This window comes from Pseudorasbora parva, chromosome 2, assembly GCF_024679245.1.
Source record: "Pseudorasbora parva isolate DD20220531a chromosome 2, ASM2467924v1, whole genome shotgun sequence".
Lineage (NCBI taxonomy): Eukaryota > Metazoa > Chordata > Actinopteri > Cypriniformes > Gobionidae > Pseudorasbora > Pseudorasbora parva.
This window is the reverse complement of record NC_090173.1, coordinates 19,199,875-19,227,178: the sequence shown is the minus strand read 5'-3', so window position 1 is coordinate 19,227,178 and position 27,304 is coordinate 19,199,875. Positions and strand designations below refer to the sequence as shown.

Genomic DNA, 27,304 nt, shown 5'->3' with positions numbered 1-27,304 from the left:
CTTTTTTTTTTTTGTGCTTGAAGGTGGATATTCCTAACATCTTGAAGCAGAGGAAACATTTAGCCAAGCTTGTGTTGGATTTTGATTCTGCGAAAGCCAGGTGTGTATATATACTACTGTTTTGGGTTCAGTCATTTTTGTTTTGGGGTGGGGTCATTAATACTTTTATTCAGCAAGTATGCATTAAATTGATCAAAATGACAGTGATTCATCAAAGCAAAAATACTATTAAGCATTGATATTAATAATAATAAGATTATATTAAAGGGTAAGTTCACCCAAAAATAAAAATTATTTCATTAATTACTCACCCTCATGTCGTTGGACACCCGCACCACTTTCGTTCGTCTTCAGAACACAAATGAAGATATTTTTGTTGAAAGCTGACGGCTGAGAAAGGCTTCAGAAAGGCCTCCATTGGCGTTCAGTACATTCCCACTGACCCACTCACAAGACCCATAAAGGCACTAAAGACGACATTACAAAGTCCATCTCACTACAGTGGCTGTACAACAATGTTACAATGTGACAAGAATTAGTTATTGTGCGCACAAAAATCTAAATAACGACTTTATCCACTAAGTTATTGACGTGACCTCGACGCATGCGCGAGTATATCACGGAGCTCCACCGGTCGAATACATGACCCGGAAGAGGAGGAGCGCCGCTATCGCCTGAGTTCACGTCAGAGACCTACACAGAAGACAATAACTTGGCGGATAAAGTCATTATTTTGATTTTTTTGCACACAAAAACAGTTCTCGTCACTTGGTAAAATTATTGTACAGCCACTGTAGTGAGATGGACTTTGTAATGTCGTCTTTAGTGCCTTTATGGGTCTTGTGAGTGGGTCAGTGGGAATGTACTGAATGCCAATGGAGGCCTTTCTGAAGCCTTTCTCAGCCGTCAGCTTTCAACAAAAATATCTTCATCTGTGTTCTGAAGATGAACGAAGGTGTTACGGGACATGAGGGTGAGGAATTAATTACATATTTTTCATTTTTGGGTGAACTAACCCTTTAAGAATATTAAGCATTGATGTTGATTATAGAGGGCATCAGTTGGGTTCCGGAAGTAAAAACTTTGACTGATTCTGAACGCTAGCTTATAAACCTTTATAGACAGACTAACTGTGAGCTACGAGGTTGTTAATCAATGGTATTTTCTTCTGCTGAAGCTGTCAACCCACATAATTTCAGCGTATTGTTTAAAAGAATCATGTTTAACAGTGGAATTCCTTGTTAAAACTACATTACCCATGATGCTGTACAGACAATGAAACTAATCATGATGCTGTACAGAAAATGAAACTAATCATGATGCTGTACAGAAAATGAAACTAATCAGAGTCGAAACACGCCAACAGATCCTGTTAGCTCCTCCCACTCCCATGAAGCATCACAAATGATGTAATCGGCTTGATCTCCATTCACTCAAAATGCTGAAATATTTGAATATATATATGCATATTTTGCAGCAAACCTAAAATATGTTGTTTTTATATATATATATATATATATATATATATATATATATATATATATATTATATTTATATATATATATATATATATATATATATATATATATATATATATATATATATATATAATTACTTTCATTTTTTTAAAGTGTTTTTTTTTTCCACCTGGTGACAGAAATCCTTGACTAAAGCATGGCACATTTTACATGTTATCGCCATTACTGAAAATGAGAAATTTAGATCTTTAAAATTAATTTTACTACACAAATGTAGTAAAAAAAAAAAATAGTGTTTATAATATTACATGTGTTGGGGGAAAAAATATTATACCCACATATCACCTGTCTAGACAATTATAGTAATATTATTTTATATATATATATATATATATATATATATATATATATATATATATTATACACATACATTTGTAAATGATTAGTTTCTTATTTGTCTTTCGTTTGTAATTTGATTATGCTGTGTGCGTGGGATTTGTAGTTTTTTCCCTCACTAAAGCTATTAAGTACACAGTCTTCTACCTTTGTCTTTTTGTGAGATTTTCAAATACTTTTCAAACCACTAAAGTTTGTAGTGGTTTGAATCACCTTGTAGATGATTGTCTTGGTTTATGCCTTATAACGCTTTAACAAAGACTATTTTAAAATCCCTATGGGAAAATGTATCCACTCCACTATAGTAAATTATTATCATCAAATCCTCATATCATAATGATTACTGAAGGATCGTGTGACCCTGAAGACTGCAGTAATGATGCTGAAAATACAGCTTTGATCACAGAAATAAATTACATTTCCAAATATATTTAAATAACAAAATGTATTTTAAATTGTAATAATATTTCACAATATTACTGTTTTTACTGTAGTTTAAATGCAGTATTTAAAAAAAAATGCAGCCATGGTGAGCAGAAGACTTCTTTAAATAACATAATAAATCTCACTTACTCCAAACTTTTGAATGGTAGTGTAAATGCATGACACTATACCTCCCATACCAGCGTCTGCTGACCATCTTCCAGTGCTTGGAGACATTTGATGACATTTGCAATGCAATTTGCTTGGAATAATCGAGAAAACCCTTCAAACTCCTGTAATACAGGTATCACCAGGCCACAAAGGCGTATCCGTCAGCTGCAAATGCTCAAGCAATGGCTGCCAAAGTTGACACTCTTAAAGAAGAGATGGATGAAGCTCAGAACAAAATGGAAATATGCAAGGTATGGATACGAGTCAGATTTTATTGAGGTTTCTAGGTGACCGAAGCACACACTGAACCTAGTCTGATCTGGTTTTGTCTTTTAGGATCAATTAGCAGCAGAAATGTACAACTTTTCCTCCAAGGAAGGAGAGTATGCGCGCTATTATGTGTTGGTAAGTCATTTCTATGAGCTTTATGGGAGCTTGAACCACACAAGACAAAATGTCTGATAAAAGTCGATTTATACTGGAATAATGAATTAAACATGCAAATATGTCAGTAAGAGACTGGTCAAAGTTCAGTGGTATTTAAGACCGTTGATAAACAAAGCCAGTGCACTAATATTACTATGAATGGGAGAAAGAGCAACGTGCAGTATGGCGGAATAAGTCCCGCCTTTTAAATATAACAGCCAATCATCAATTGGTAGTCTTTGGGTCGCTGCAGCTGCTTTTAGAAACTCTGGTTAGTTTGCCGGTCCAGCCTGAAAAAGGCAATTTTTCTAATGATCTGACCATTAGAAACAAAAATTATAAGACGGCTGTTGTGAAATTTCATTGGTGATTTCATATATGAAATTTAATTGTAAGTTTGGCGAACAGTTTTGGAGAATTTAATGTTTTCCCATTCAAAGAGAGAGGAGCGGCACTTGCATGCCTGAAATAGCTGCCCGAGAGGCGTTACAAAGATGGCCGCAGAGTGAAATGACTCTCCTTAAAGGGACTTTGGTGCTGTTCATCTTCTTACTATAACTCCACTGGTTAGACATGCTTTCTACTGGCATAATTTAACTGTTGTTTTACACAATATAATTACAGTATACAGCCCGTTAGTAGATCAAAGATCATTTAGCATCAAACTTCTCTTAAACAAAAATAGAAAAGTGAGGCTTGTGTTTGTCTTGACAGTTGTTGGAAGCTCAAGCTGAATATCACAGAAGAGCCTTGGCGTCCATCGAGAGCGTCCTGCCCACCATACAGTCACAGCAAGGTCTGATTATTTACTCTTCACTTCATAGACAGAGCATTTTCTGGAGAAACGTTTCTTTTGAATCACTCACAACACTCATGAAATCATGGCCTTATTAAAGGGTTAGTCCACCCAACATTCATTACTCACCCTCAGTATAACCATCATTACAAACCCGTAAGATATCATCTTCGTAAAACAAACCTTAAACACTGAATTAAACCTGTAATAAAAATTAAACACAGAGCTTGCTGAAACCGAGACGGAGCATTTATTTGATTTCTATAATATTCAAATTGTCACAATTTACAAACTAGAAGAACGAATCTCACAAAGTAGTGAGCTAAAAAAGTATTAACATCACACTTTATTTTCATGAAAATGAAACTTTTTTTTTGACATTTTACTTGTTTTTTTTTTTATTGTCCTTTATTATTATTTTTAAAATGATTATTTTCATTACAGTATACTTTCATATTCTCATAATGAAAAATATGAAAAGTCTGCATAAAGTACTGGAACTGGTAGTACATTATATTGGAATACTGTAATTTAATTTAGAAAAATAATTATGATGGATGGATGGATTCGATGGATGGATGGATGGATGGATGGATGGATGGATGGATGGATGGATGGATGGATGGATGGATGGATGGATGGATGGATGGATGGATAGACCAACAGACTGACAGGTGGATGAATAAATGGATAGACAGACGGATGGATGGATGGATGGATGGATGGATGGATGGATGGATGGATGGATGGATGGATGGATGGATGGATGGATGGATAGACCAACAGACTGACGAATGGATGAATAAATGGATAGACAGAGAGACTGATGGATGGATGGATGGATGGATAGACCAACAGACTGACGGATGGATGGATAAATGGATAGACAGACAGACTGAAGGATGGATGGATGGATGGATGGACCAACAGACTGACGATGGATGGATAAATGGATAGACAGACAGACTGAAGGATGGATGGATGGATGGATGGATGGATGGACCAACATACTGACGATGGATGGATAAATGGATAGACAGACGGATGGATGGATGGATGGATGGATGGATGGATGGATGGATGGATGGACCAACAGACTGACTGATGGATAAATGGATAGACAGACAGACTGACCGATGGATGGATGGACAGACCAACAGATTGATGGATGGATGGATAAATGGATAGACAGACTGACGGATGGATGGATGGATGGATGGATGGATGGATGGATGGATGGATAGGTAGAAAGACAGACAGAGACAGACGGACGGACGGACGGACGGATGGATGGATGAATGGATAGGTAGACAGACAGACGGACGGACGGACGGACGGATAGATAGATAGATAATGAACGGTTGTCATGTCATAATGTCCGGTAACTTTGACAGAAAGGTATGTAATGGATTACAATCAACTGTCAGCTGTTCAATTTAAGTACACAATGAGATAATACCAATTCAGATCAACCAATGAGCGAGCAATGCTTCATTTTTTGTTCAGTCTGTGGTGCACATTAGCAATTAAAGAAAAAACACTTCAACCAAACATGGTCAGGTCAAAGTGTCTGAATAATTTGGTACATTTTTTATCAATTTTACTGGTAGTCACTGTATGAAGAATTTTTGGTATAATATCACAGTTTACTTTATTTTGCTATCCTCACTTACATAAATGAACTATAGTGTCCTACACATACCAGTAAAAAAAATTTATCCGGCGTCTGAATAATTTTAGTTTTGACTGTACATGTATACATAGATCCATAGATTATTTTATTTTGGTCTGAAATATGACCCAGACATGTCCTTGACTGGGTTTATGAGACACACTCAAACATGAAAGGCTAGTCATCAAGCTGTGAATCATTCTTTCTCTTTCAAAGCTTCCTTTTGGCCAGCACTGTAATGTATCCTGTTTCACACTGCAAATCATCCTGTCTAACAGAATCCTTGTTACACACACACACACACACACACACACACCTAGTGATGATTCTTAAATGTATCCTGCCATAACTCAAATCATTCTCACTCTGTCTCTCATCTGGCCTAGATAAATGGACGGAGAAGCCAGCGTTTGGCACAGCTCTGGAGGAGCATCTGAAGCGCACTAGCAGAGAGATCGCTCTGCCCATAGAGGCCTGCGTCATGATGCTGCTGGAGACCGGCATGCAGGAAGAGGTGCAGTGTCTGACGCTGTCACACCACACACGACAACCGACAGATGACACGACACGACGGTTGTCATCCTGAAGTTGATGCACATTCTTACTGCATACACAATAGCAGAGGAGCGCTCAATCTTCACTCAATGCGTGCTCAATCAAAGCTCTTTATACAGAAGCAGTATGACATTCAAGTAATAAAGTTGTACCGTTGTCAGAATGCACATGATGGAGGTTTGCAAGTTGACATTTTATGCATTTATAAATATCAAGCCTTTAAAATTAGTCTGTATTCTTATGTGTGCTGAATTAGCAAGCCGGACCTTCTCAATATTTGGATTAATTTAATTACACCCCTAATAGAAAGATAGACAGACATACTATCTAGGGTGTTTTGCTAAAGTAAATCTCACACTTTTTAATTTATCAACTATATACAGATTTCGAAAACAATCTCAAAAGCATGTTCGGTCATTATTATCGCAAGGTTGAGCTACAGATGAGTTCTGGATGACCGCAAACATTTCTAAGAGCAACTCTGTGGCACTATATCAGTGTTACAGACGTCTTCTGGTTAACTTCTGCTTTTTGGCTGAACCCAGACTAATAATAGCTGTGAAAGGAGACAATAGTTTCCCTGTGAAACCATCAATGACACATACAAAAACAGTCGTTTTCAGTCATACACAAGCAAATCAGTTTATATTTTACTGCACGTTGCAAAGGTCTTGTTTGTTTACAAAATTTCCTTTCGTGCCAGGGTTTGTTCCGTATCGCTGCCGGAGCCTCTAAACTGAAGAAGTTAAAGGCGGCGCTGGACTGTTCCACTTCCCAACTGGAGGAGTTTTACTCTGACCCTCACGCTGTGGCTGGTACGTGCTGGTTTTAATCAATGAAACTGTAGAGGGTCTCCGTTTGTTTGCAGCTAACTACAGGCAGAGTTCTTGGCTAACAAGTAATTTATGTATTTAGAAGAACTTCCCAAAATGAAAGTGAGACTTTAATTTATTTTAAACCACACTTGGTTGCATTCTTGATTACAAAAACAGGATATTGGCACTGAGCAATCTTGAAACCTCGAACGTTTTCATATCTCTTCAGCAGTGTTAAGAGAACCACAACTAGAGCAGTATTTTTTAACTCTTTTTACACGTTACTAGTCATGTTAAAGGTGCACTATGTAGTATTTTTGCAGTAAAATATCCAAAAACCACTAGGCCAATGTTATATATATTATTCGTTTGAGTTCTTACAATATCCCAAATATTTCCAACTATTTGTAAATTGTGAGAAATTTGCTATTTTAACCAAGGAGCCGGGACATCTGAGGGAGTCTCCTGTCAATTGTGTCATATCTGCGTTACTCTCGGTATTCTGCAGAAGCGCTTTACTCTTAGCAGTCTGAACAAGAGTCACAACAGCCGCTGAGAGAACGCACAGAGTAACGTCATAACATCATTTTAAACACACTTAAATGTGCTGATATGATAAACAGAGCTGCGTTACCTCATACTCATGAACAGAAAAGAGGAAATGGCGCCGGCGACTGTGTCCCGTCATAATAAAAGTCCCCCCTGCTCGCGAGCCGTGTGTTTGTGTATCAATCGCTCCAGCGGCCTTGCTCTGCTCCTCAACACTCGGTCCTGCTCTGCTCACACTACAGTAACGTTAATAATCACATCCATCATCATGATTTCTGCCAGAGTCCTATCCCGATTCTTTCCCGATTCTAACCAGCAGCCTTATCACCCTGTAGCCCAAGACTGGTTTCCCACTGAAGCTAAGCAGGGCTGAGCCTGGTCAGTACCTGGATGGGAGACCAACTGGGAAAACCAAGTAGCTGCTGGTAGAGGTGTTAGTGAGGCCAGCAGGGGGTGCTCACCTTGTGGTCTGTGTGGGTCCTAACACCCCAGTATAGTGATGGGGACACTGTACTGTCAAAGAGCACCATCCTTTGAATGAGACGTTAAACCGAAGTCCTGACTCTCTGTGGTCATTAATAAAAATCAATAAAAAATCGATAAAAGAGTAGGGGTGTAACCACGGCATCCTGGCCAAATTTGCCCATTGGCCCCTGTCCATCATGGCCTCCTAGTAATCCCCATATAATGATTGGTTTAATCACTCGGTCTCCTCTCCACCAATCAGCTGGAGTGTGGTGGGCGTTCTTGCACAATATGGCTGCCGTCGCGTCATCCAGGTGGATGCTGCACATTGGTGGCGTTTGAGGAGATTCCCCCCTTCTATGCAAAGCGCTTTGAGTGCCTAGAAAAGCACTATATAAATGTAACACATTTTTTTTTTTTTTATTCTTTCCCACCGGCTGTGAGGTGAAGACCACATGTCCCAAGATTCTGAGCTCAAACTTGGCGTCATCAAACTACGCCTTTATTTTGAATAGGCGCCATCTAGCGGACGGAAAAGTTACATAGTGCATTTTTAAAACACACGATGGAGGGTTTGAAAATGCATTTGATGTTGGGTTTCTTGTCTCATGATTCTGTAGGAGCCCTCAAATCTTACCTGAGGGAGCTGCCTGAACCTCTGATGTCCTACCAGCTATATGAAGAGTGGATTCACGCCTCAAAGTAAAGCACATACACCAATGTCCATGACTTCAGAATTCATATTTATTTAGTTATTTATTTTGGATGTAATTTAATCACGAGTAATCGTTTGCCCCAATAAATAAAAAAATAAAAATAAAAATAAAAAACTATATATATATATATATATATATATATATATATTAGTATTATATAATATTCATTAAGAATATAGACAAACATAATATTACTATAATTGTCTAGACAGGTGATATGTGGGTAAAATATTTTTTCCCCCGACACATTTAATATTATAAACAGTATTTTTTTTTTTTTTACTACATTTGTGCAGTAAAATTTATTTTAAAGATCTAAATTTCTCATTTTCAGTAATGGAGATAACATGTAAAATGTGCCATGCTTTAGTTGAGGATTTCTGTCACCAGGTGGGAAAAAAAAACACTTTTAAAAAATGAAAGTAACATGAAATTACCACTATAACCAGTAGATGGTTGCAGAGGACAACCTTTGGACGAGGTTCATTGGCCGTTTCCGTTTTGCATTTGGATTTAAATTTTGGAACAAAAAATTTTTTGAACAAATTTTAGCCATTTTATTGCACTGAAGTATGAAGTATAGCAAGAGTAGGAAAAGTCACAGTCTCATGACATTTAGATGAAAGGAATTTGATTTGAAAAAAGACCAGATTTTACAGTGGATGGGGAAACCATATAAGGAAATTTAAGAAACTAAAGCCCAACTAAAATAGGCCTAGTGATGCCCCTGATATGGTTACATCCTCGAATGCACCAGTATTCTAAGTGTGGTGTCCTCAAGTCCTCAGGCAGATTTCACCATGATGATTCATGGGGGCATCAAGAGAGCTGACATTAGTAGTCATAAGCTCATGTGTTCAAGTGGAAGACGACTGCTTTGCAACTCATAGGGTTTCTGATCTGGATTGTAAAGTGGATTTGCTCTGAAGTGTCTCAGTGCTTCAAATGGTTGACATTTCTAAAGGGTGTCAGGCTTGAAATATGTCCAAATGAATGCTCCCAGTTCTAGTGAAATTAAATTCTAACTCTAAAACGTTGATGAAAAATGACACCCATGCTAATGATACTGATTAAACAGTATGTGATTTTTAGAATAGAAATTAAATAATTGTGTGGGTACAGCAAAAGCTGATACTGAGGCTCTTGTGTCATATGTATACCTCTTGTTTTTCTCTCATCTGCAGTATTTCGGACTCTGATAAGAGGCTTCAGGCGCTGTGGGTGGTGTGTGACATGTTACCAAAGCCCAACAAAAACAATTTTAGGTCTGCTTGTCACTATATCAAACTAACTTTTAGCAAACTGACCTTTAACAAACTATTATGATCGTAACATGCTGATCTGTGTCTGTGAAGATACCTGGTGAAGTTTCTTGCCAAGCTTGCTCTGGAAAGCGACATCAACAAGATGACTGCGAGCAACATCGCCATCGTACTGGGCCCCAATTTGCTGTGGGCCAAAACAGAGGGGTGAGATTCGCTTGCGTTACCCATTATACACAATGCTTCTCAAACTGCATTGTTTATAGAAGTGTCAAATGTCCTTGTTGATGCTTCCCGAGGAACAGTTTGATATGTCACAGTTTTGTTCTTCTCCTAGAAGCCTTGCTGAAATGGCAGCCACTACTTCCGTTCATGTCGTTTCGATAATAGAACTGATGATCAACCATGCAAGCTGGTTCTTTCCTGAAGGTAAGACTACCATTGACTGGAGCTCTACTCCAAACCTGGTGAGCTTCCTCACTGTTTACTGTCTAGATCAGTGGATTTCAACCAAAGGGTCAGGGCCCACTAGGATCCAAAGGGGCCTAAAGAACTGTATTGGGGATCCTTCAAATATTAAGACAGACAGATTGAGAACTGCTGGTCTAGATTCATATTGCTTCCGATTGGGCCAAAACAAGGCAGCATATTTTCCCTGGCTAATTTCCGCCTTTGTCCTGGAAACATGTAGACTGGATAAACCCAGCCTGATCTGCCGGCGATTTGATTTCACCAGGCAACTCAGTCTGGAAAGCCGTACATTCATTTCTACTGCTTCTGTTACACTTTTGCGGGAACCAATCACAGACTGGCGTATCCACCTGGCGCGCTATTGGTGGGTTTAACACGATGACGGATAGAGAAGCGATGGGTCGTTTCCCGTTGATCACGCCTCTTGTGGTCTGATTGGTTGAAGGATTATCCAATTGCAGTCATTTGAATAAAGCTCGTTGATCACGCCTCTTGTGCAGTAGAAAATACAGAGCAGACTCACCAGACCAATGTTCAATCTTAAATTGAGCTTGGTATGGTAATAGCCAGACAAGGAAACATGCCTAAAATGTCTAAAAATGTAACCTAAATAGGCAGCTCACTAGGGTTTGGAACTGAGCTTGTCCTCTTTTTAAGGATTATTTCACTTCAAAATGAAAATGTCCTGATAATTTACTCACCCCCATCACATCCAAGATGTCCATGTCTTTCTTTCTTCAGTTGTCTTAAAAACTTAAAAGAAATTAAGTTTTTTTAGGAAAACATTCTAGGATTTTTCTCCACATAATGTACTTCCATGGCAACCAAAATGTTGAAGGTCCGAATCAATGCAGTTTCAAAAGGCTTCAGAGGATCGTCACCATCCCAGCTGAGGAATAAGGTCTTATCTAGCGAAACCATCCGTCATTTTCAAGAAAATATTCAAATTAATATACTTTTTAACCTAAATTCCTCATCTTGCGTAATCACATCAGAAAGGCCATGCTAAATGTATGTAGAAGTACCGCCCCCGTGTTTACGAAGAGCTGGTGCGAAGACTAATACAAACGTCCTTTAGCAACAACAAAAAAACGATGTTGGATGATTTGGAAATTTTGGAGTGTTTTTTGGTAAAGGACGTTAGTATTAGTTCAACATGCCGCCTATGTTCGCTTGGGGCGGCACCTATTTCTACATTACCTTTCCGACGTGATTACGCGATCAGTGTCACGTCGCAGAGCAGCACAAGATGAGCAATTTAGGTTAAAAAGTACATTTATTTTTAAAAAATAATTTAGCTAGATAAGACCCTATTCCTCAGCTGCGATCATGCAGATCCTCTGAAACCCTTTGAAACTGTATTGATTTGGACCTTCAACATTTCGGTTGTAGTGGAAGTCTGTTTATTCATGTCGTTTTGCTCTTCAGATGTGGACTTCAACGTTTCAGGCATGTTTGCCATGCCTGGGTGCCCCGGTACCCCTGACTCCGAAGCCGGGACCATAGACAGGAGGCGCCCAGGCAGCCAGGGGTCGTTCGATTATGACACTTCCCGCAAAGACAGGTACAAGTCTCATCCCCGCGTTTACAGACATGACTCCAGCTCCACAGTAGTGTCCGCGTCATATGTAGTGGCCAGTGAGTCCGTCACAGTCCGAGCTGACGGTCTGAGAGCAGAGCTGGGGGCTGTTTAGACCGGTTCGCTTCATACGACACATGCATCTTTGTCTGTGTTTTTTTTCTCTTTGTTTTTTTTTGCTTTGCTTTTCTTTTGTTTTACTTTTCTTTAGTTTTTTGTCAAGCGTTGCTTATTGTATGCTTTCTGAAATAAATCAAATGTATGCTCATAGCTATGTATAAACGCATTATTGATATATTTCATGATCATGAACTGGGTGCCAAAGTCAAAGGGGAAAAAAAGTGTTGGGCATGTGCGTTTCAGAAGCACTAATGCAGCATCTGTCGGAATAAAATGATTCAAAGGAATTATTATTTGTATTTCAGTAATTCCCATTCTAGTTATCCAGTGAGTGTATGAGCAGGAAGTGTTCGGTCCCGCTCTTATTGGCTTGGTATGTTCATAACAGCTCCTGTCCCGCAGGCCATAAATTACCATAAATTCAGAGCTTGAAAATGTGACTGTTCTTGAGCCTCAGGTACTGGACAGACCTTCAGATGAATGTCACAGACTGCTGCAGTCACTCTCTAAATGACATTTGACTGCTTCATTAATAAATGACTTTTTTTGTTTTAGTATTATACTACATCTTCATATTTTGAATCATAGGTTTTCTGTTTTACTTAGTTAGTTTAGTATTTCATTTGTTTTAAATTTATAGTAATTAGTACTTTATCTTAAATGTCTTGGTAAATAACTGAAAATATCAGTTTTGTCATATATATACTTTTTTTTGAAGGAACACGCCAACTTTTTGGGACTTGAGCTTATTCGCCTGAAAATAGTCCCCAGCACGCTCTCTGTGCAAGCAGGTTGTCATGTTGGTTATGTTGGACTATTTCTTAGGCATGTGTAATATTATTGCACCGCTGCACCGGCAGCAAAGTTCCTGCATTATTATGCAGGAATGAGAGTATAGTTCCTAGCCATATCGAAAACCGTCTACAAAAACGCAACTTTAAATTTTCCGTCGGCCTTATATACGATGTAACTATACACATCACAAAATGTAAACAGGAAAATATTGGTGTTATGTTGTCACTTATTGAGCAGTCGGCTAGATCAAGCCTTTACCTCCAGTCTTTGTGCTAAGCTAGGCTAGCGCTGTGTGTGTTATGGCACGGAGATGAGAATGGTGTGTATGGACTTATCTAACTCTGGGGGATACGGCAAATGAGCTAAAGTCCCAAAAAGTCGGCGTGTTCCTTTAAATTTTGGCTTTATGTCAAATAACCTTTTAAAAATCTTTTTAGTTTAACAATAACAACATTGATTAATGCTTCATTAATTACTGACTGCTTCATTTTTGCGCTAAGGTATAAATATTAGCACACGAAACATTTAAGCTACGTTTTGAAATTAAATTTAGGGGCAAAATACTAAAATGTGTCAAAGTTTGTGTCATTTACTGATTACAGTTAGAAAAACAACAACATTCGATTGCTTGGTGTGTATTGTACTATATTGTCTGTTTTGCTCTGTCAACGAAAGTAGTTCCAAACAATATCAACCATTGTGGGTCTCTGAGCAACATCCTAAATTAATCCATGTTTTTGAATGTTTTCAATTACCTATTTAAAGGTCCTATTCGAAACCTACTGACAAAAAGATGTAACTGATATGTATATAATTTATTTATTTGATATATTTTTGAAATATGTATGATCTATTCAAAATGTTAAAGGGTTAGTTCACACAACAATGAAAATTCTGTCATTAATTCCTCACCCTAATGTAGTTCGACACCCGTCAGACCTCCGTTCATCTTCAGAACACAAATGAAGATGATAGTGTTGAAATTCGAAGGCTCAGAAAGGCCTTCATTGACACCAATAGCCCCTTTCCCACTGCACGTCGGACCCGCAATATTCCCGGAACATTGCCGGGTCGCCTTCTGTGTGAAACCAACCACGTCCCGGCATTGATTACCGAATTCGACCCGGGTCGGGGACCTAGTACCATTGCGGTATTCGACCCGAGACGAGCGCTGTGTGAACAAAAGCCGAAACTAATGCCACAACGTGTACATAGTTATCGTGCGACTCCTAGAGCTTGTTTTTTTCAATAATACAACCCTGCAGTGCCAGAAGAGATAGTCAGTGTTTTAAACGCAGAGAGTGTTCGTATACAAAATAAAATAAAATTAAACAAGCAGAAATGTGTGCAAACTGGACACAAGTCGAGACCACGGAGCTCCTTACTATCCGCGCTGAAGCTGAGATCGCTCGCCATTATACGTCACATCAGGATGTCACGTGTCAACTCGTTCCGGGACCGTTACGGGTTGTGTGTGAAAGCGCACATATTACGGTATTTCGCTGGCAGTGAGAATGGACCAAATCTAGCGTCCCGGGAACAAATGCCGGGTCGCATTATCCGTGTATTTGCCGGAATCGCAGTGTGAAAGGGGCTAATGTCATTTCCTCTCTCAAGACCCATAAAGGCACTAAAGACGTCGATACAAAGCCCATCTCACTACAGCGGCTCTACAATCGTTTTATGAAGAGACGAGAATAGTTTTTGAGCGCAAAAATACAAAATAACGACTTATATAGTGATGGGCGGATCACCAATGTCACGTGATTTCAGCAGTTCTCGCGATCCGAATCATGAATCGATTCGCTGATTCATAACCATTCGAAACTTTGTTTTGAAATCGGCCCATCGCTATATAAGTTGTTATTTAGTTTTTTGCGCCCAAAAACTATTCTCGTGGCTTCATAAAATGATTGTAGAGCCGCTGTAGTGAGATGGGCTTTGTATCGACGTCTTTAGTGCCTTTATGGGTCTTGAGAGAGGAAATGACATTGGTGTCAATGAAGGCCTTTCTGAGCCATCGGATCTGAGACGTATCTTCATTTGTGTTCTGAAGATGAACGGAGGTCTTACGGCTGTCGAACGAGATTAGGGTGAGGAATTAATGAGAGTAGTTTCATTTTTGGGTGAAATAACGCTTTGTTTCTACGATGCATTGCTAAAATCTAAAAACAATTCTAAATTCCCAACTTATCTCTCTGGTTGCTGTCCCAGTGGCCAGGTGGTGGTCCTGTCCTTCTCCTCCTTCCCTTCTGTGGAGACTAATACCCCACTGCCACTCTCTTGTGTGAGTGTTTCATACTCTCTCCCCTCTTCCCTGTAGCCCTGCTAACAAACAGCCGGAAATCACCCCCCGTAGAGCTGGCACAATAAATAAAAAGCAGCACTCCACGCCTAACTTCCAGCCCCCTCTCCCTCCCATTGACGCCGGGGGGGTTCCCGTGTTTGAGCCCTCCCCTCAGTCGCCCACTGGCGGGGGTCTGGAGGCGGGGCAGGGGGGAGCTGCGGTGCCTTTAGTTCAGCTGAACCCTGCTGCGGAGAACAGGTAAGCATTGGTGCCACCGTAAAATCGCTCTACCTCACTGCCAGATGTCAGGAGCCAGCTGCCCAAATCTGTCTTGATTATTGCTTCAAAACGCTGCTTTAAAATCAATCGAATTGGGTACAATCGCAGAGGAACGTTACAAACCTTTCGAGATACCTGGGATGGCAATAATCAGTCAGTTTGTTTCTGTGTCACGCACATGGTCTCTTTGTGCGATTCTCATGTTTCTTTGTTCGAAATTCTTTTAAAATCAGAAAATGATCACCGGGAAAGTTAAAAACTATCACACTTGTATCCTTGGGACATTTACCCTGGATTTATCCAGTGCCGGCCCAGGACATAATTCATATGGGTAGCCCTCGGCCCAAATAATAAGCTGTACGAAGGCTTTTTAAACCGTTCCAATGAAAACAGTGTTCAATTATTCAATGGAAAGAATTGAAATATGGACACACACACACACAGAATTTAAATGATACTTCTTAAATTAATGAAAAATAAAATTATCATATTATATTAATGAAGTATAAAATATATATACTATAAAAAAGTGTTTTACGTGTAAGTGTATTATTCCATAAAAAGTTATGTATTATGTAATTTTATTAAATTATTTTAATTCTGTTTTCTGAACAGTGGTTGGACATGATGTGATTATTCAGTTATTATTGATTTTACACACTATTTTTTAAAAGAAGTGTTTCCCCAACCTATTTTGTCAAATTGGAAGGATTCAAAGAAATGCAAGCTAAGGATGATTCTTCAAACGATCATGCTGTCACAGTATTTCATCCCGGTCAGGGCAAAAATCCTTCTAGTCTTTCTCTCTGTGTCTTTTCTGTAGAATATTCTCTGTTGCTTGAGTTTGTGTGTCCTGCCTTGCCTTTCTCTATTGCTTATTCTTTCTTTTATTAGAAAACATGCACTGCATGCAGAAAAAAACACTACTAATTATATTAATACATACCGGGTTTTCTTTAAGGCATCTGCATTAACTTTTCCTTGCAAGTCCTTAACTCAACTTGGACCACTACATGTTAATTCCCTGCATGTGAACTGACCTGTGTATACATACTGCGGTTTAATCCCACGATATGAGTTCCCTGCTTCTCTTCCTTCCCCAGTAACATGACCCGAGAGCCTGCGTCCACACCTCCAGCCGTGAGGAACGGCCCGGGCGGTTCGAGTGGGACCCCCACTCAGCTGAATGTGGGGACCCTTACCTCAGGCCCTAAGGGCCCCAGTCCGTTCATGGTGCGCAGAGGTGAGTCAAAACTGCCCTTATTTCCAGATAAACGTTTCGATTCACAACATGGAAACATTTGCCTTACAGGGATAGTTCACCCAAAAATGAAAATTCTGTCATCCTTTACTCACCCTCATGTTTTTACAAACCAAGCATTTCTTTCTTCCGCTGAACACAAAATGTGATATTTGGAAGAATGTTTGTAACCAAGCAGATAGAACAACTATTCAGTACCATAGTAGGAGAAAAAATACTTTGGTAGTGAATGGTTGTTTTATCTACTTGGTTACAAGTTTCCCCCAAAGAATATCTTCTTTTTGTGTTCAGCAGAAGAAAGAAACTCACACAGGTTTGAAACAACATTATGGGAAAGTAAATGATGTCAGAATTTTCATTTTTGGGTGAACTATCCCTTTAAAGCAGTTTTTTTTTAAATCTCATAGTGTGTGAAAAATGATTAAAATAAAATAAAATAAAATACATGTTGTTATGGTTGACAAAATCAGTCACTAAAATCATGAATGGATATTTTTGTTTCAGGTACAAAGAAACAAGCACCGCCCCCTCCAAAACCAGCCACCCCTGCCGCACCTCCGAGTGTAAAGACGGCTCCTCACCAGCCCACAGCAGGCCAGCCCTCCGCCCCGAGCATCCCTCAGCCCCTCATGACCCCCCGTCGCAGCAACCAGACCCTCATCCAGGCGCCCAGTCACCCTCCTCCTCAACCTCCTCCGCAGCCTTTAGCCAACAGCACAGAGGAGCCACACCCGTCCCCTCCCCGAACCCCCACCCCTCCCGGGACACCGCCCCATGACGGCTCCCTGCCGCGCCCCAGACCCACCCCTCGAGCGCGGCCCAAACCCGCCGGCCCGCCGCCTCCCCAACCAACTAGCGACGGTGCCAATGGTGTCTGTGTTTCTGGATCCAAGATCATCTCAGGTAAGAATTGCCATTTTTATTTGACACTATTAACATAATATCTGCTTTCTAAGAGTTTATTTAGGTTTATTGTTGCTCTTAGGTTAGTTGAACAAACATATTCAAATCATTAAACTTTGGCTTTTGATGGAGAATCAATGAAAGACAACAATATTGTCATTTTTGCCCAGGCTGGCAAATAATAATAATAATCATAATCGTAATAACAAATAATAATATAAATAACAATGAATGAATAATTGTTTTATTATTATTTGTTTATAATTATTAATTTTTATAAATTAAATTTATTAATTATAATAAATGTATATATATGTGTATGTATGTATATGTGTGTATATATATATATATATATATATATATATATATATATATATATATATATATATATATATATATATATATATATATATATATATATATATATATATATATATATATATATATATATATATACATAGTATATTTTGTGTGTGTGTGTGTGTGTGTGTGTAGTTTTTTTTAATTTACTTTTATTTCCAGAAAATAAAAATACAGAATGACAAAAATATTGTAAAGCTAATATAATAAATAATAATGGAAAAATAAAATACTTTTATGAATAAAAATACAATAATTTATTTATTTTATTTCAAGAAAATAAAAGTACATCATATGACCAAAATATTGTACTACATATAGCTAATTTAATTTAAATAAATAATAATGGAAATAATGAAATACTGTTATAATAAAAAATAACAAATACAATTATAAAAAAAAAAAAAAATTCTTAAAAAATATAAAAACACAGCATATTAATTTATATTAATAATTTAAAAAATGCACGCATTTTTTGTGCATTTTCTTTGTAAAATAAAAAGGGAATTTAAAGGTGCACTATGCAACTTTCCATCCACTGGAGGGCGCCTATTGAAAACAAATGCGTAGTTTGATGACGCAAAGTTTGAGCGCAGTATCTTGGGACATGTGGTCATCACCTCACAGCCGGTGGAAAATAGGACACGGGCAGAAATCATGATTATGGATGTGATTATTAACGTTACTGTAGTGTAAAGCAGAGCAGGACCGAGTGTTGAGGAGCTGAGCACGGCCGCTGGAGCGATTGTTATACAAGCACACGGCTCGTGAGTACCGGGACTTTTATTATGACTGGGCGCGCACTTCCGCTTTTTCCGTTCATGGTTATAAGGTAAAGCCAGCAGCTCTGTTTATCATATCAGACACATTTAAGTGTGTTTAAAATGATCTTATGACGTTACTCTGTGCATTCGCTCGGCGCTACAGTGACATGTTCACACTGCTAAGAGTAAAGTGCTTCTGCAGAATAAAACCGAGGGTAACGCAGATATGACGCGATTGACAGGCGACTCCCTCAAACGCTAAGCTGAAACTTGGTTAAAATAGCAATTTTCTCACAATTTACAAATAGTTGGAAACATTTGGGATATTGTAAGAACTCAACTGAACAAATTATATAACACTGGCCTGGTGCTTTTTGGATATTTTACTGCAAAAATACTACATAGTGCACCTTTAAAGACAACACCAGAGAAAAGTGTATCCTTTTCCTGAGGGCAAATGCACACACGCCTATTAAAAATAAAATAAAAATCAGCATGTCTGTGCAAGTCTTGTGGGAATGTCAAGCACTCAGTGGATGTCTCACTCTGACATCTCAATCAACTACAATATGGAAACACACTCGACTGGAGTCGGTCTGAAACCACAGGTGTCCAGTGTCCGTAATTCTGTACCTCATTAATAGCTCATTATTGGGCAAGAAGCCCGACACTGACCCCTGCCAAACAGCTGCCCTGAGGGTTTCCCTCCATTAGGATCTCTTCACATGACGAAAGAAACGCACAGATGCTGCGGAGACAAAGAGCTCGGTCTTCAGATGACAATGTCCATGCCAGGTCATTATAGACCAGAGCTGCAGTCTCTAATCAACCCCAGATCCACAGTCAGCTCTATTTTCACAAGTAGGATGGATGGATGTAGTGCATTTGTTGGCAGCAGTAGTGGTCTTTAATAGAGGACAAACATTTTTACAGTATAAATGCATAAAACATAGTTGTGTCTAGTTCATATTTAATATTTACATTTAAATATGCAATATAAAAGTTGTAGAATCATTCCTTGACTCAGAGAATGTTAAACAGAAGTTAAACTCTAGAGACAGCATCCATGCCATGCATAAAATACATTTAAAAAAACATTAAAATATTACTAAAATAAAATAAAAAAATATTGGTAAAAGCCAGCAAAAATATTGTTTACGGTATTGCAGTTACAATGGAAGTCCGTTATTAAAAAAGCACTAAACACGATTCTCGATCATTTTTGCTGATTGAGGAATGTCAAAAGGTTTTTCTGTGTTAGTCGACTAAATTTCAGATTGTGTTGTTTGAGCTTGACTTGTGCCGACCATTAAACATTCCTGTAATGCGATCGATAGAAAATTGATGTTTTGAATTTGTATGTTTAAATTGGCAGCAAATATGTTACAGATAGATCTCAGAAGATTTGTTCTTCTCCTCATCCTCCTGACAAAGAACAATTGCTGAAATCAAACACAACTGCATCCAAAGAAATCAAAACAGGATGGGGAGAAAGAATCTGGAATCTTCTGTTCTTAAAAAACGCAATGTTCCACCACAGTTAATGACCGGCATCCATCCTGGCTTCAGATCCTTTGTGATGTTTAATTGTCCTTGGCATCTATTTCAGCTCATGGCTGAACACAAATCTTAATTTTTTGTGTATAATATATACAGTCTTGTTCAAAATAATAGCAGTACAATGTGACTAACCAGAATAATCAAGGTTTTTAGTATATTTTTTATTGCTACGTGGCAAACAAGTTACCAGTAGGTTCAGTAGATTCTCAGAAAACAAACAAGACCCAGCATTCATGATATGCACGCTCTTAAGGCTGTGCAATTGGGCAATTAGTTGAATTAGTTGAAAGGGGTGTGTTCAAAAAAATAGCAGTGTGGCATTCAATCACTGAGGTCATCAATTTTGTGAAGAAACAGGTGTGAATCAGGTGGCCCCTATTTAAGGATGAAGCCAACACTTGTTGAACATGCATTTGAAAGCTGAGGAAAATGGGTCGTTCAAGACATTGTTCAGAAGAACAGCGTACTTTGATTAAAAAGTTGATTAGAGAGGGGAAAACCTATAAAGAGGTGCAAAAAATGATAGGCTGTTCAGCTAAAATGATCTCCAATGCCTTAAAATGGAGAGCAAAACCAGAGAGACGTGGAAGAAAACGGAAGACAACCATCAAAATGGATAGAAGAATAACCAGAATGGCAAAGGCTCAGCCAATGATCACCTCCAGGATGATCAAAGACAGTCTGGAGTTACCTGTAAGTACTGTGACAGTTAGAAGACGTCTGTGTGAAGCTAATCTATTTTCAAGAATCCCCCGCAAAGTCCCTCTGTTAAAAAAAAGGCATGTGCAGAAGAGGTTACAATTTGCCAAAGAACACATCAACTGGCCTAAAGAGAAATGGAGGAACATTTTGTGGACTGATGAGAGTAAAATTGTTCTTTTTGGGTCCATGGGCCACAGGCAGTTTGTGAGACAACCCCCAAACTCTGAATTCAAGCCACAGTACACAGTGAAGACAGTGAAGCATGGAGGTGCAAGCATCATGATATGGGCATGTTTCTCCTACTATGGTGTTGGGCCTTTTTATCGCATACCAGGGATCATGGATCAGTTTGCATATGTTAAAATACTTGAAGAGGTCATGTTGCCCTATGCTGAAGAGGACATGCCCTTGAAACGGTTGTTTCAGCAAGACAATGACCCAAAACACACTAGTAAACGGGCAAAGTCTTGGTTCCAAACCAACAAAATTAATGTTATGGAGTGGCCAGCCCAATCTCCAGACCTTAATCCAATTGAGAACTTGTGGGGTGATATCAAAAATGCTGTTTCTGAAGCAAAACCAAGAAATGTGAATGAATTGTGGAATGTTGTTAAAGAATCATGGAGTGGAATAACAGCTGAGAGGTGCCACAAGTTGGTTGACTCCATGCCACACAGATGTCAAGCAGTTTTAAAAAACAGTGGTCATACAACTAAATATTAGTTTAGTGATTCACAGGATTGCTAAATCCCAGAAGAAAAAAATGTTTGTACAAAATAGTTTTGAGTTTGTACAGTCAAAGGTAGACACTGCTATTTTTTTGAACACACCCCTTTCAACTAATTGCCCAATTGCACAGCCTTAAGAGCGTGCATATCATGAATGCTGGGTCTTGTTTGTTTTCTGAGAATCTACTGAACCTACTGGTAACTTGTTTGCCACGTAGCAATAAAAAATATACTAAAAACCTTGATTATTCTGGTTAGTCACATTGTACTGCTATTATTTTAAACAAAACTGTATATATATATATATATATATATATATATATATATATATATATATATATATATATATATATATATATATATAATTTACTAAACCCTCTTACAGACAGACAGACAGACAGACGGACACACACACACACACACACGTTTGTTTTTGTGACATATGGGGACATTCCATAGGCTCTAGGTTCTATCCCCCTACACTGCCCCTTCCCCTAAAACCTACCCAACATACACACACACTTACACACACACAGCCCCTGCCCCTAAACCTACCCATCACAAACGCACACACGCACACACACTACCCCTGCCCCTAAACCTACCTATCACAGGAAACATTCTGCATTTTTACTTTCTAAAAAAAAAACTCATCCTGTATGATTTATAAGCCTTTTGAAAAGTGGGGACATGGGTAATTTCCTCATATTATTTCATCTCCTGTTATACCTGTGTCATACCCATGTCCTTATACACATTTGTGTCCTCATATACACATACACACACACACACACACACACACACACCTCTTCATATCTGGATTTCACATTTATCCCTCATAAATGTCATCATCGGGCTCTCTGTAGGATGCGTGCGTAAAACTCTTAGTCGTAAGTTTGGGTCAGTGAGAGCTCATGCCGTGATTAGGCGGAAGCGTTTCCAGCGGTTGTGGAAATATCAGCAGCTGCCCAGAGTTTGCCTTCACAGTTTGGCCTGAGGTTCAGACGATTCCCACCACCGCCAATCATGCATCGGTACTGTTTAAAGAAACCTCAGCCGTCACCACTTTTAGTGTTTTATGACGGACTTTTTGGTGGTTCATCGGCATCAGACCTTCATCAGAAAAGTCAACATAAAGTCAAAATTCAGACTGTTTACTTTCCTAACACACGTTCCTAGTCTCAATTAGTGCGTTGTTACAGGTCAAAAGTGTGAAATTCTTTCATGTTTTTGAAGAAAGTCTCCCACGCTCACCAAGGCTGCATTTAATGGATCACAAATACAGTAAAATATTGTGAAACATTATTACCATTTAAAAAAATTCTACTTGAGTATATAGTGAAATGTAATTTATTCCTGTGATGGCAAAGCTGTATTTTCAGCATCATTACTCCACACTTCAGTGTCACATGATCCTTCAGAAATCATAATATAATGATTTGATGATCAAGAAACATTTCTGATGGCTATCAATGTTAAAAGCTGTTGTGCTGCTTCATATATTGTGTAAACGGTGATATTCTAATACTTTTATTCAGCAAGGATGCATCAAATTGATCAAAAGTTACAGTTAAAGGCACAATATGTAAGATTTTTGGACTCTAGAGGCAAAAGGCTTTAAGACATTAATAATGTTACAGAAGAATTCTGTGCCAAATAAATGCTATTTATTGAACTTTCTATTCATCACAGAATCCTGACAAATGTGTCATGGTTATTTCAATTTTTTTTAACTTTAATAAGATAATAATTGATCATCTTCATGTTATAATGATTTCTGAAGGATCGTGTGACACTGAAGACTGGAGTAATGATGCTGAAAATACCGCTTTGACATCACAGGAATAAATTACATTTTAAAAATACTAAAAAAGAGAAGTTATTTTAAAAGTTATATTTCAAAATAATGCTGTTTCACTGTTTTTTTGATCTAACAAATGCAGCCTTAGTTTTGAGCAGGAGAGACATCTTTAAAGAACATTAAAAAAAAAATCTTAAAGGTGTTGTATGCAATTTATTTTTGACTGTACCAATGCATAAAAATACCATAGTATGTTTGCATATACACTCTAAAAATGGCTGGGTTAAAAACAACCCAATTGGCAACCCAGCGCTGGGTAAATATTGGACAGAACACATGCTGGGTTAAATTAACCCAGTGGCATTTTAACCCAGCAGGCTGGGCTGTTGAGAAAACCCAAAATGTAGTCAATTTTTTACCATTAAAGGATTTGCTATTGTGGGTTATTCTTGCTGGGTTGTTCTTAAAAAATCCCCTGTGCATTAGCCTACTGTAAAACTAGACAATCATGAAAGAACAAATGAAGAATGCATGTTTAGACTGTTTAAACAATCAGTTTTATTGCTAGACAAATGGTACAATACACAAATGTGTTAAAATTGGCAACAATGACAACTACAAACCTAATATATTCTGTCAATTTATTCATGTTTAAATTGAACTTTTATTTTGACGGGTTGCCGTGACTTTTGAGTCTCTGTGTTCATGATATGACACGCTCCCCCCGTCATTCACACAGAGACGCAAAACATGGAAGAGTAATATTTAAATAGTATTTAATATATACACAGACACTGGTATATATTCGGCTACAGTCTGGAGCCCTGCGTGACGCGGACGCGACTGAACGCAGCTGCGGGACCGAATATAGTCTACTTGTGAGTCGATGCTATACAGATACTATCGTCACATTTTTAACATTTCAGTATGTACTTGGTACCGAAGCACCGGTACTTGTGACATCCCTACATACAACCATGTTTAATTTTCGTAAGGGGATCATGCTTCTGTGTAATCACAAACTGTATTAATCTATCTTCTCACATGGCTAACTTACCTGAACTAACACGAGTCAGTACATTGCATCGGATTCTGAGTTAAAACTGTTTTCGTCTTAACGTCATGTAACTTAAGCTTAAGAATTGTTGCCGCGAAGAAGAATTCTTTTTTTAATTATTATTATTAATGAAAATATATTAACTTATCTTAAAACATCTGCAACCAGTGGCTTTGCCTTTTGCATTGTCCTTTCAAAATGACAGTTTGGGAGCGAATTTAAATGAATCAAGGCGGGAAGCACGTGAAACAACCAAGCGCTGGGTAGAATCAACCAAGCATTGCGACCCAGCAGGTTTAACCCAACGACTGGAAATTTGAAACTATCCAATGGTGTTTAAAATGTGATCAAATAAACCAACAAAAATTACCCAACAGTCTTAACCCAACATTTTGGGTTAAAAAACAACCCAGCATTATTTAGAGTGTATATAGGAAGCATATTAAGTTCAAATACCTTGTTCTATGATAAACAATGCTATTCGTTAATATGTTTTTCTACTTTGAAATGTGCTATCCGTGTCAGAATGTCTGCGTTATCGCCGGGCTTCCAGTGGGCCAAAATTACATTCACGCCTCCTCGTTGGAGGTCTAGCGAGGAGGAGCTAGACATAAGCTCCACCCATTTGCTCTGCACTTCTGGGATAATTTGAAATTGGACTGCAGTACCCATTTCCACCACTAGCTGTCCCTAGAACATCCTGCACCTTTAATTATTCCAAAGTAACTTTTGAACTGTACAGTGTATTAGTAACTGCATAATCCAATTATTTTGACTCATTACAGAAGTAAAATGGGTTGCAGACAGTGATTCATGTTGACTTTAATAGGTTGTTCGATTGTGACTGACAGGCTTTTTGGAAGTTCACAGCCATCTGAATGATGATTGGCTTCCCTTTGCTGGTGTTTGATCGTTTGAACTTGTTGCACTGTTACAGATGTGTGATCTTCTGCCTGCGAGGTGTGGTTTGAGTGGCAGGCGATGGTAAGAACTGTGGGCGTATCCGATGTTTTCTGAGCTCAGTCTGTGTGTCTGAATGCTTTCTGCACAGCAGCCCCGCTGGCGCCTGTTTAACCCGACTAACAGCAAGTTAACCTGCATGACAGCCTAACCAGTGTTTTTGTCTGAAGAGAGAATACCAGCACATGCTTTATGCAACTAAACATAAAACTCCCTGCCCATGAGCCGCAGCTGCTTCTGCAGGGTGAATGTCAGCTGGGCCGTAGATACGGTGTTATTTAACATTATTAAAGTATTAAAGGGTTAGTTCACCCAAAAATTAACATTATTTCATGAATTACTCACCCTCATGTCGTTGGACACCCGTAACACTTTCGTTCATCTTCAAAACACAAATGAAGATATTTTTGTTGAAAGCTGGCGGAAAGGCCTCCATTGGCATTCAGTACATTCCTACTAACCCACTCACAAGACCCATAAAGGCACTAAAGACGACATTACAAAGTCCATCTCACTACAGTTGCTGTCTTCATTTGTGTTCTGAAGATGAAAGAATGTCTTACAGGTGTCCAACGACATGGGAGGGTGAGGAATTAATGACAGAATTGTCATTTTTGGGTGAACTAACCCTTTAAACGATTCAATAATCTACTGTTATCAAGTTTGGGGTCAGTTGTTTTGTGCTGAAATAGTGTTTTTTCCCAGCAAGGACCAATTGAATTGATCAAAATTGACTTAATGTAATAATACAAAAGATTTCGGTTTCAAATATATACATTTACACACAAATATAACTTTTTAACATTAATAGGAAATGTTTCTTGAGCATCAAATCCTCATATTAGAATAATTTTTAAAGTATCGACCCTGAGGCCTAGACCCTTAAACCATTTTTTTTTTTTTAATCAAATAATGGATCCTTGATGAGCAGAAGAGACCGATCTAACTGACCCAAAACTTTTGAATAGTAGCATATATTTTAGCACGTTTGGATATTAATGATGTATAATATTAGTATTGTTATTGGTTAAATAAAAATGGCTATATCACAACTAAAAACATTTTCATAACGTTATCAATGTTAATAATATACATTTGATATCCAAAAAACATTCAAGGTTTCACAAAGATTGCTTATTTTCTCTTAAGGGCAAGATGTTTCTTTTTGGTGCAAAGATAATAAAATGTAAACTATGCATTGTGATTGCACAGATGGAGATGGAGAGGAGAGATCTTTTTCGGGACCAGGGCTGGATCTTGTCCCGGAGCTTGAGGAGGATAAAACCGTGGACTCGCTCTCAGAAGACGAACACCAATCAGAAAACACTGCCCTGTGAGCTGGGCGGAGTCCACTCGTCACACGGCCAATCGAAAGCTATGTTCGTAATGGGATACTAGCATACTGCCCCGTATATATTCCTACAGATTTTAAGGATGTGAAAGTATCCCAATATGATAAACATTGTCACCTGACCTCTCTGTATATACCGGTTACCTCATGAATAAATATAGTTATTAAGCATTCTTTAAGTTTAAGTAAAACTTCTGGAAACACGATCAATAAATAAGTCTAACAGTTGCTTCTAGTTCAAACGTCACTGGAAAAAGGAAGGTCAAGTTAATGCATTGCATTGTGGGATACGGTACCCAGCACAGTGTGCAAATATAGCAGGTCATCTGGGTATATTCTAAGCATACAGAAAGTATACATACAGTAAAAGTAGTATAGTAGTATGCTATTCCGAACATAGCCACTTCAACCTTCGGCCCCTGTGGAAAACACAAAAACACTTCCTGGAGTCTCTCTGTCCTCACAATGCTGGCACATTGTAACCAAGCCAGGAAGAAATCAGTACGCACATATTAACATGCTCCACGATCTTGATTTCATTCACAAATGGCCTAAAGCTGATTTGGGTTTTAATCAAATATGAATGTCTCTGAGTTTTGTGT

At 38.4% G+C, this 27,304-nt stretch overlaps 1 protein-coding gene across 4 annotated transcripts in view; it reads left to right on the top strand.

The window, feature by feature from the left end:
* The window catches only part of arhgap17b (Rho GTPase activating protein 17b), a 48,443-nt gene extending 21,570 nt beyond the window's left edge, over positions 1–26,873 (top strand). The window contains exons 6-21 of one of the 4 annotated variants that reach the window (XM_067458372.1): positions 24–100; positions 2,602–2,719; positions 2,805–2,873; positions 3,609–3,690; positions 5,749–5,876; positions 6,621–6,732; positions 8,367–8,448; positions 9,647–9,727; positions 9,818–9,931; positions 10,062–10,153; positions 11,624–11,759; positions 15,013–15,234; positions 16,359–16,498; positions 17,021–17,419; positions 25,329–25,375; positions 26,564–26,873. In XM_067458372.1, the coding sequence (XP_067314473.1) occupies positions 24–100; positions 2,602–2,719; positions 2,805–2,873; positions 3,609–3,690; positions 5,749–5,876; positions 6,621–6,732; positions 8,367–8,448; positions 9,647–9,727; positions 9,818–9,931; positions 10,062–10,153; positions 11,624–11,759; positions 15,013–15,234; positions 16,359–16,498; positions 17,021–17,419; positions 25,329–25,336 (1,860 nt within the window). In that variant the 3' untranslated portion in view covers positions 25,337–25,375; positions 26,564–26,873. The remainder of the gene's footprint in view (positions 1–23; positions 101–2,601; positions 2,720–2,804; positions 2,874–3,608; positions 3,691–5,748; positions 5,877–6,620; positions 6,733–8,366; positions 8,449–9,646; positions 9,728–9,817; positions 9,932–10,061; positions 10,154–11,623; positions 11,760–15,012; positions 15,235–16,358; positions 16,499–17,020; positions 17,420–25,328; positions 25,376–26,563) is intronic. The other 3 variants (XM_067458366.1, XM_067458364.1, XM_067458379.1) reach the window with 3 other exon arrangements.
* The last annotated feature ends 431 nt before the right edge of the window (positions 26,874–27,304 follow it).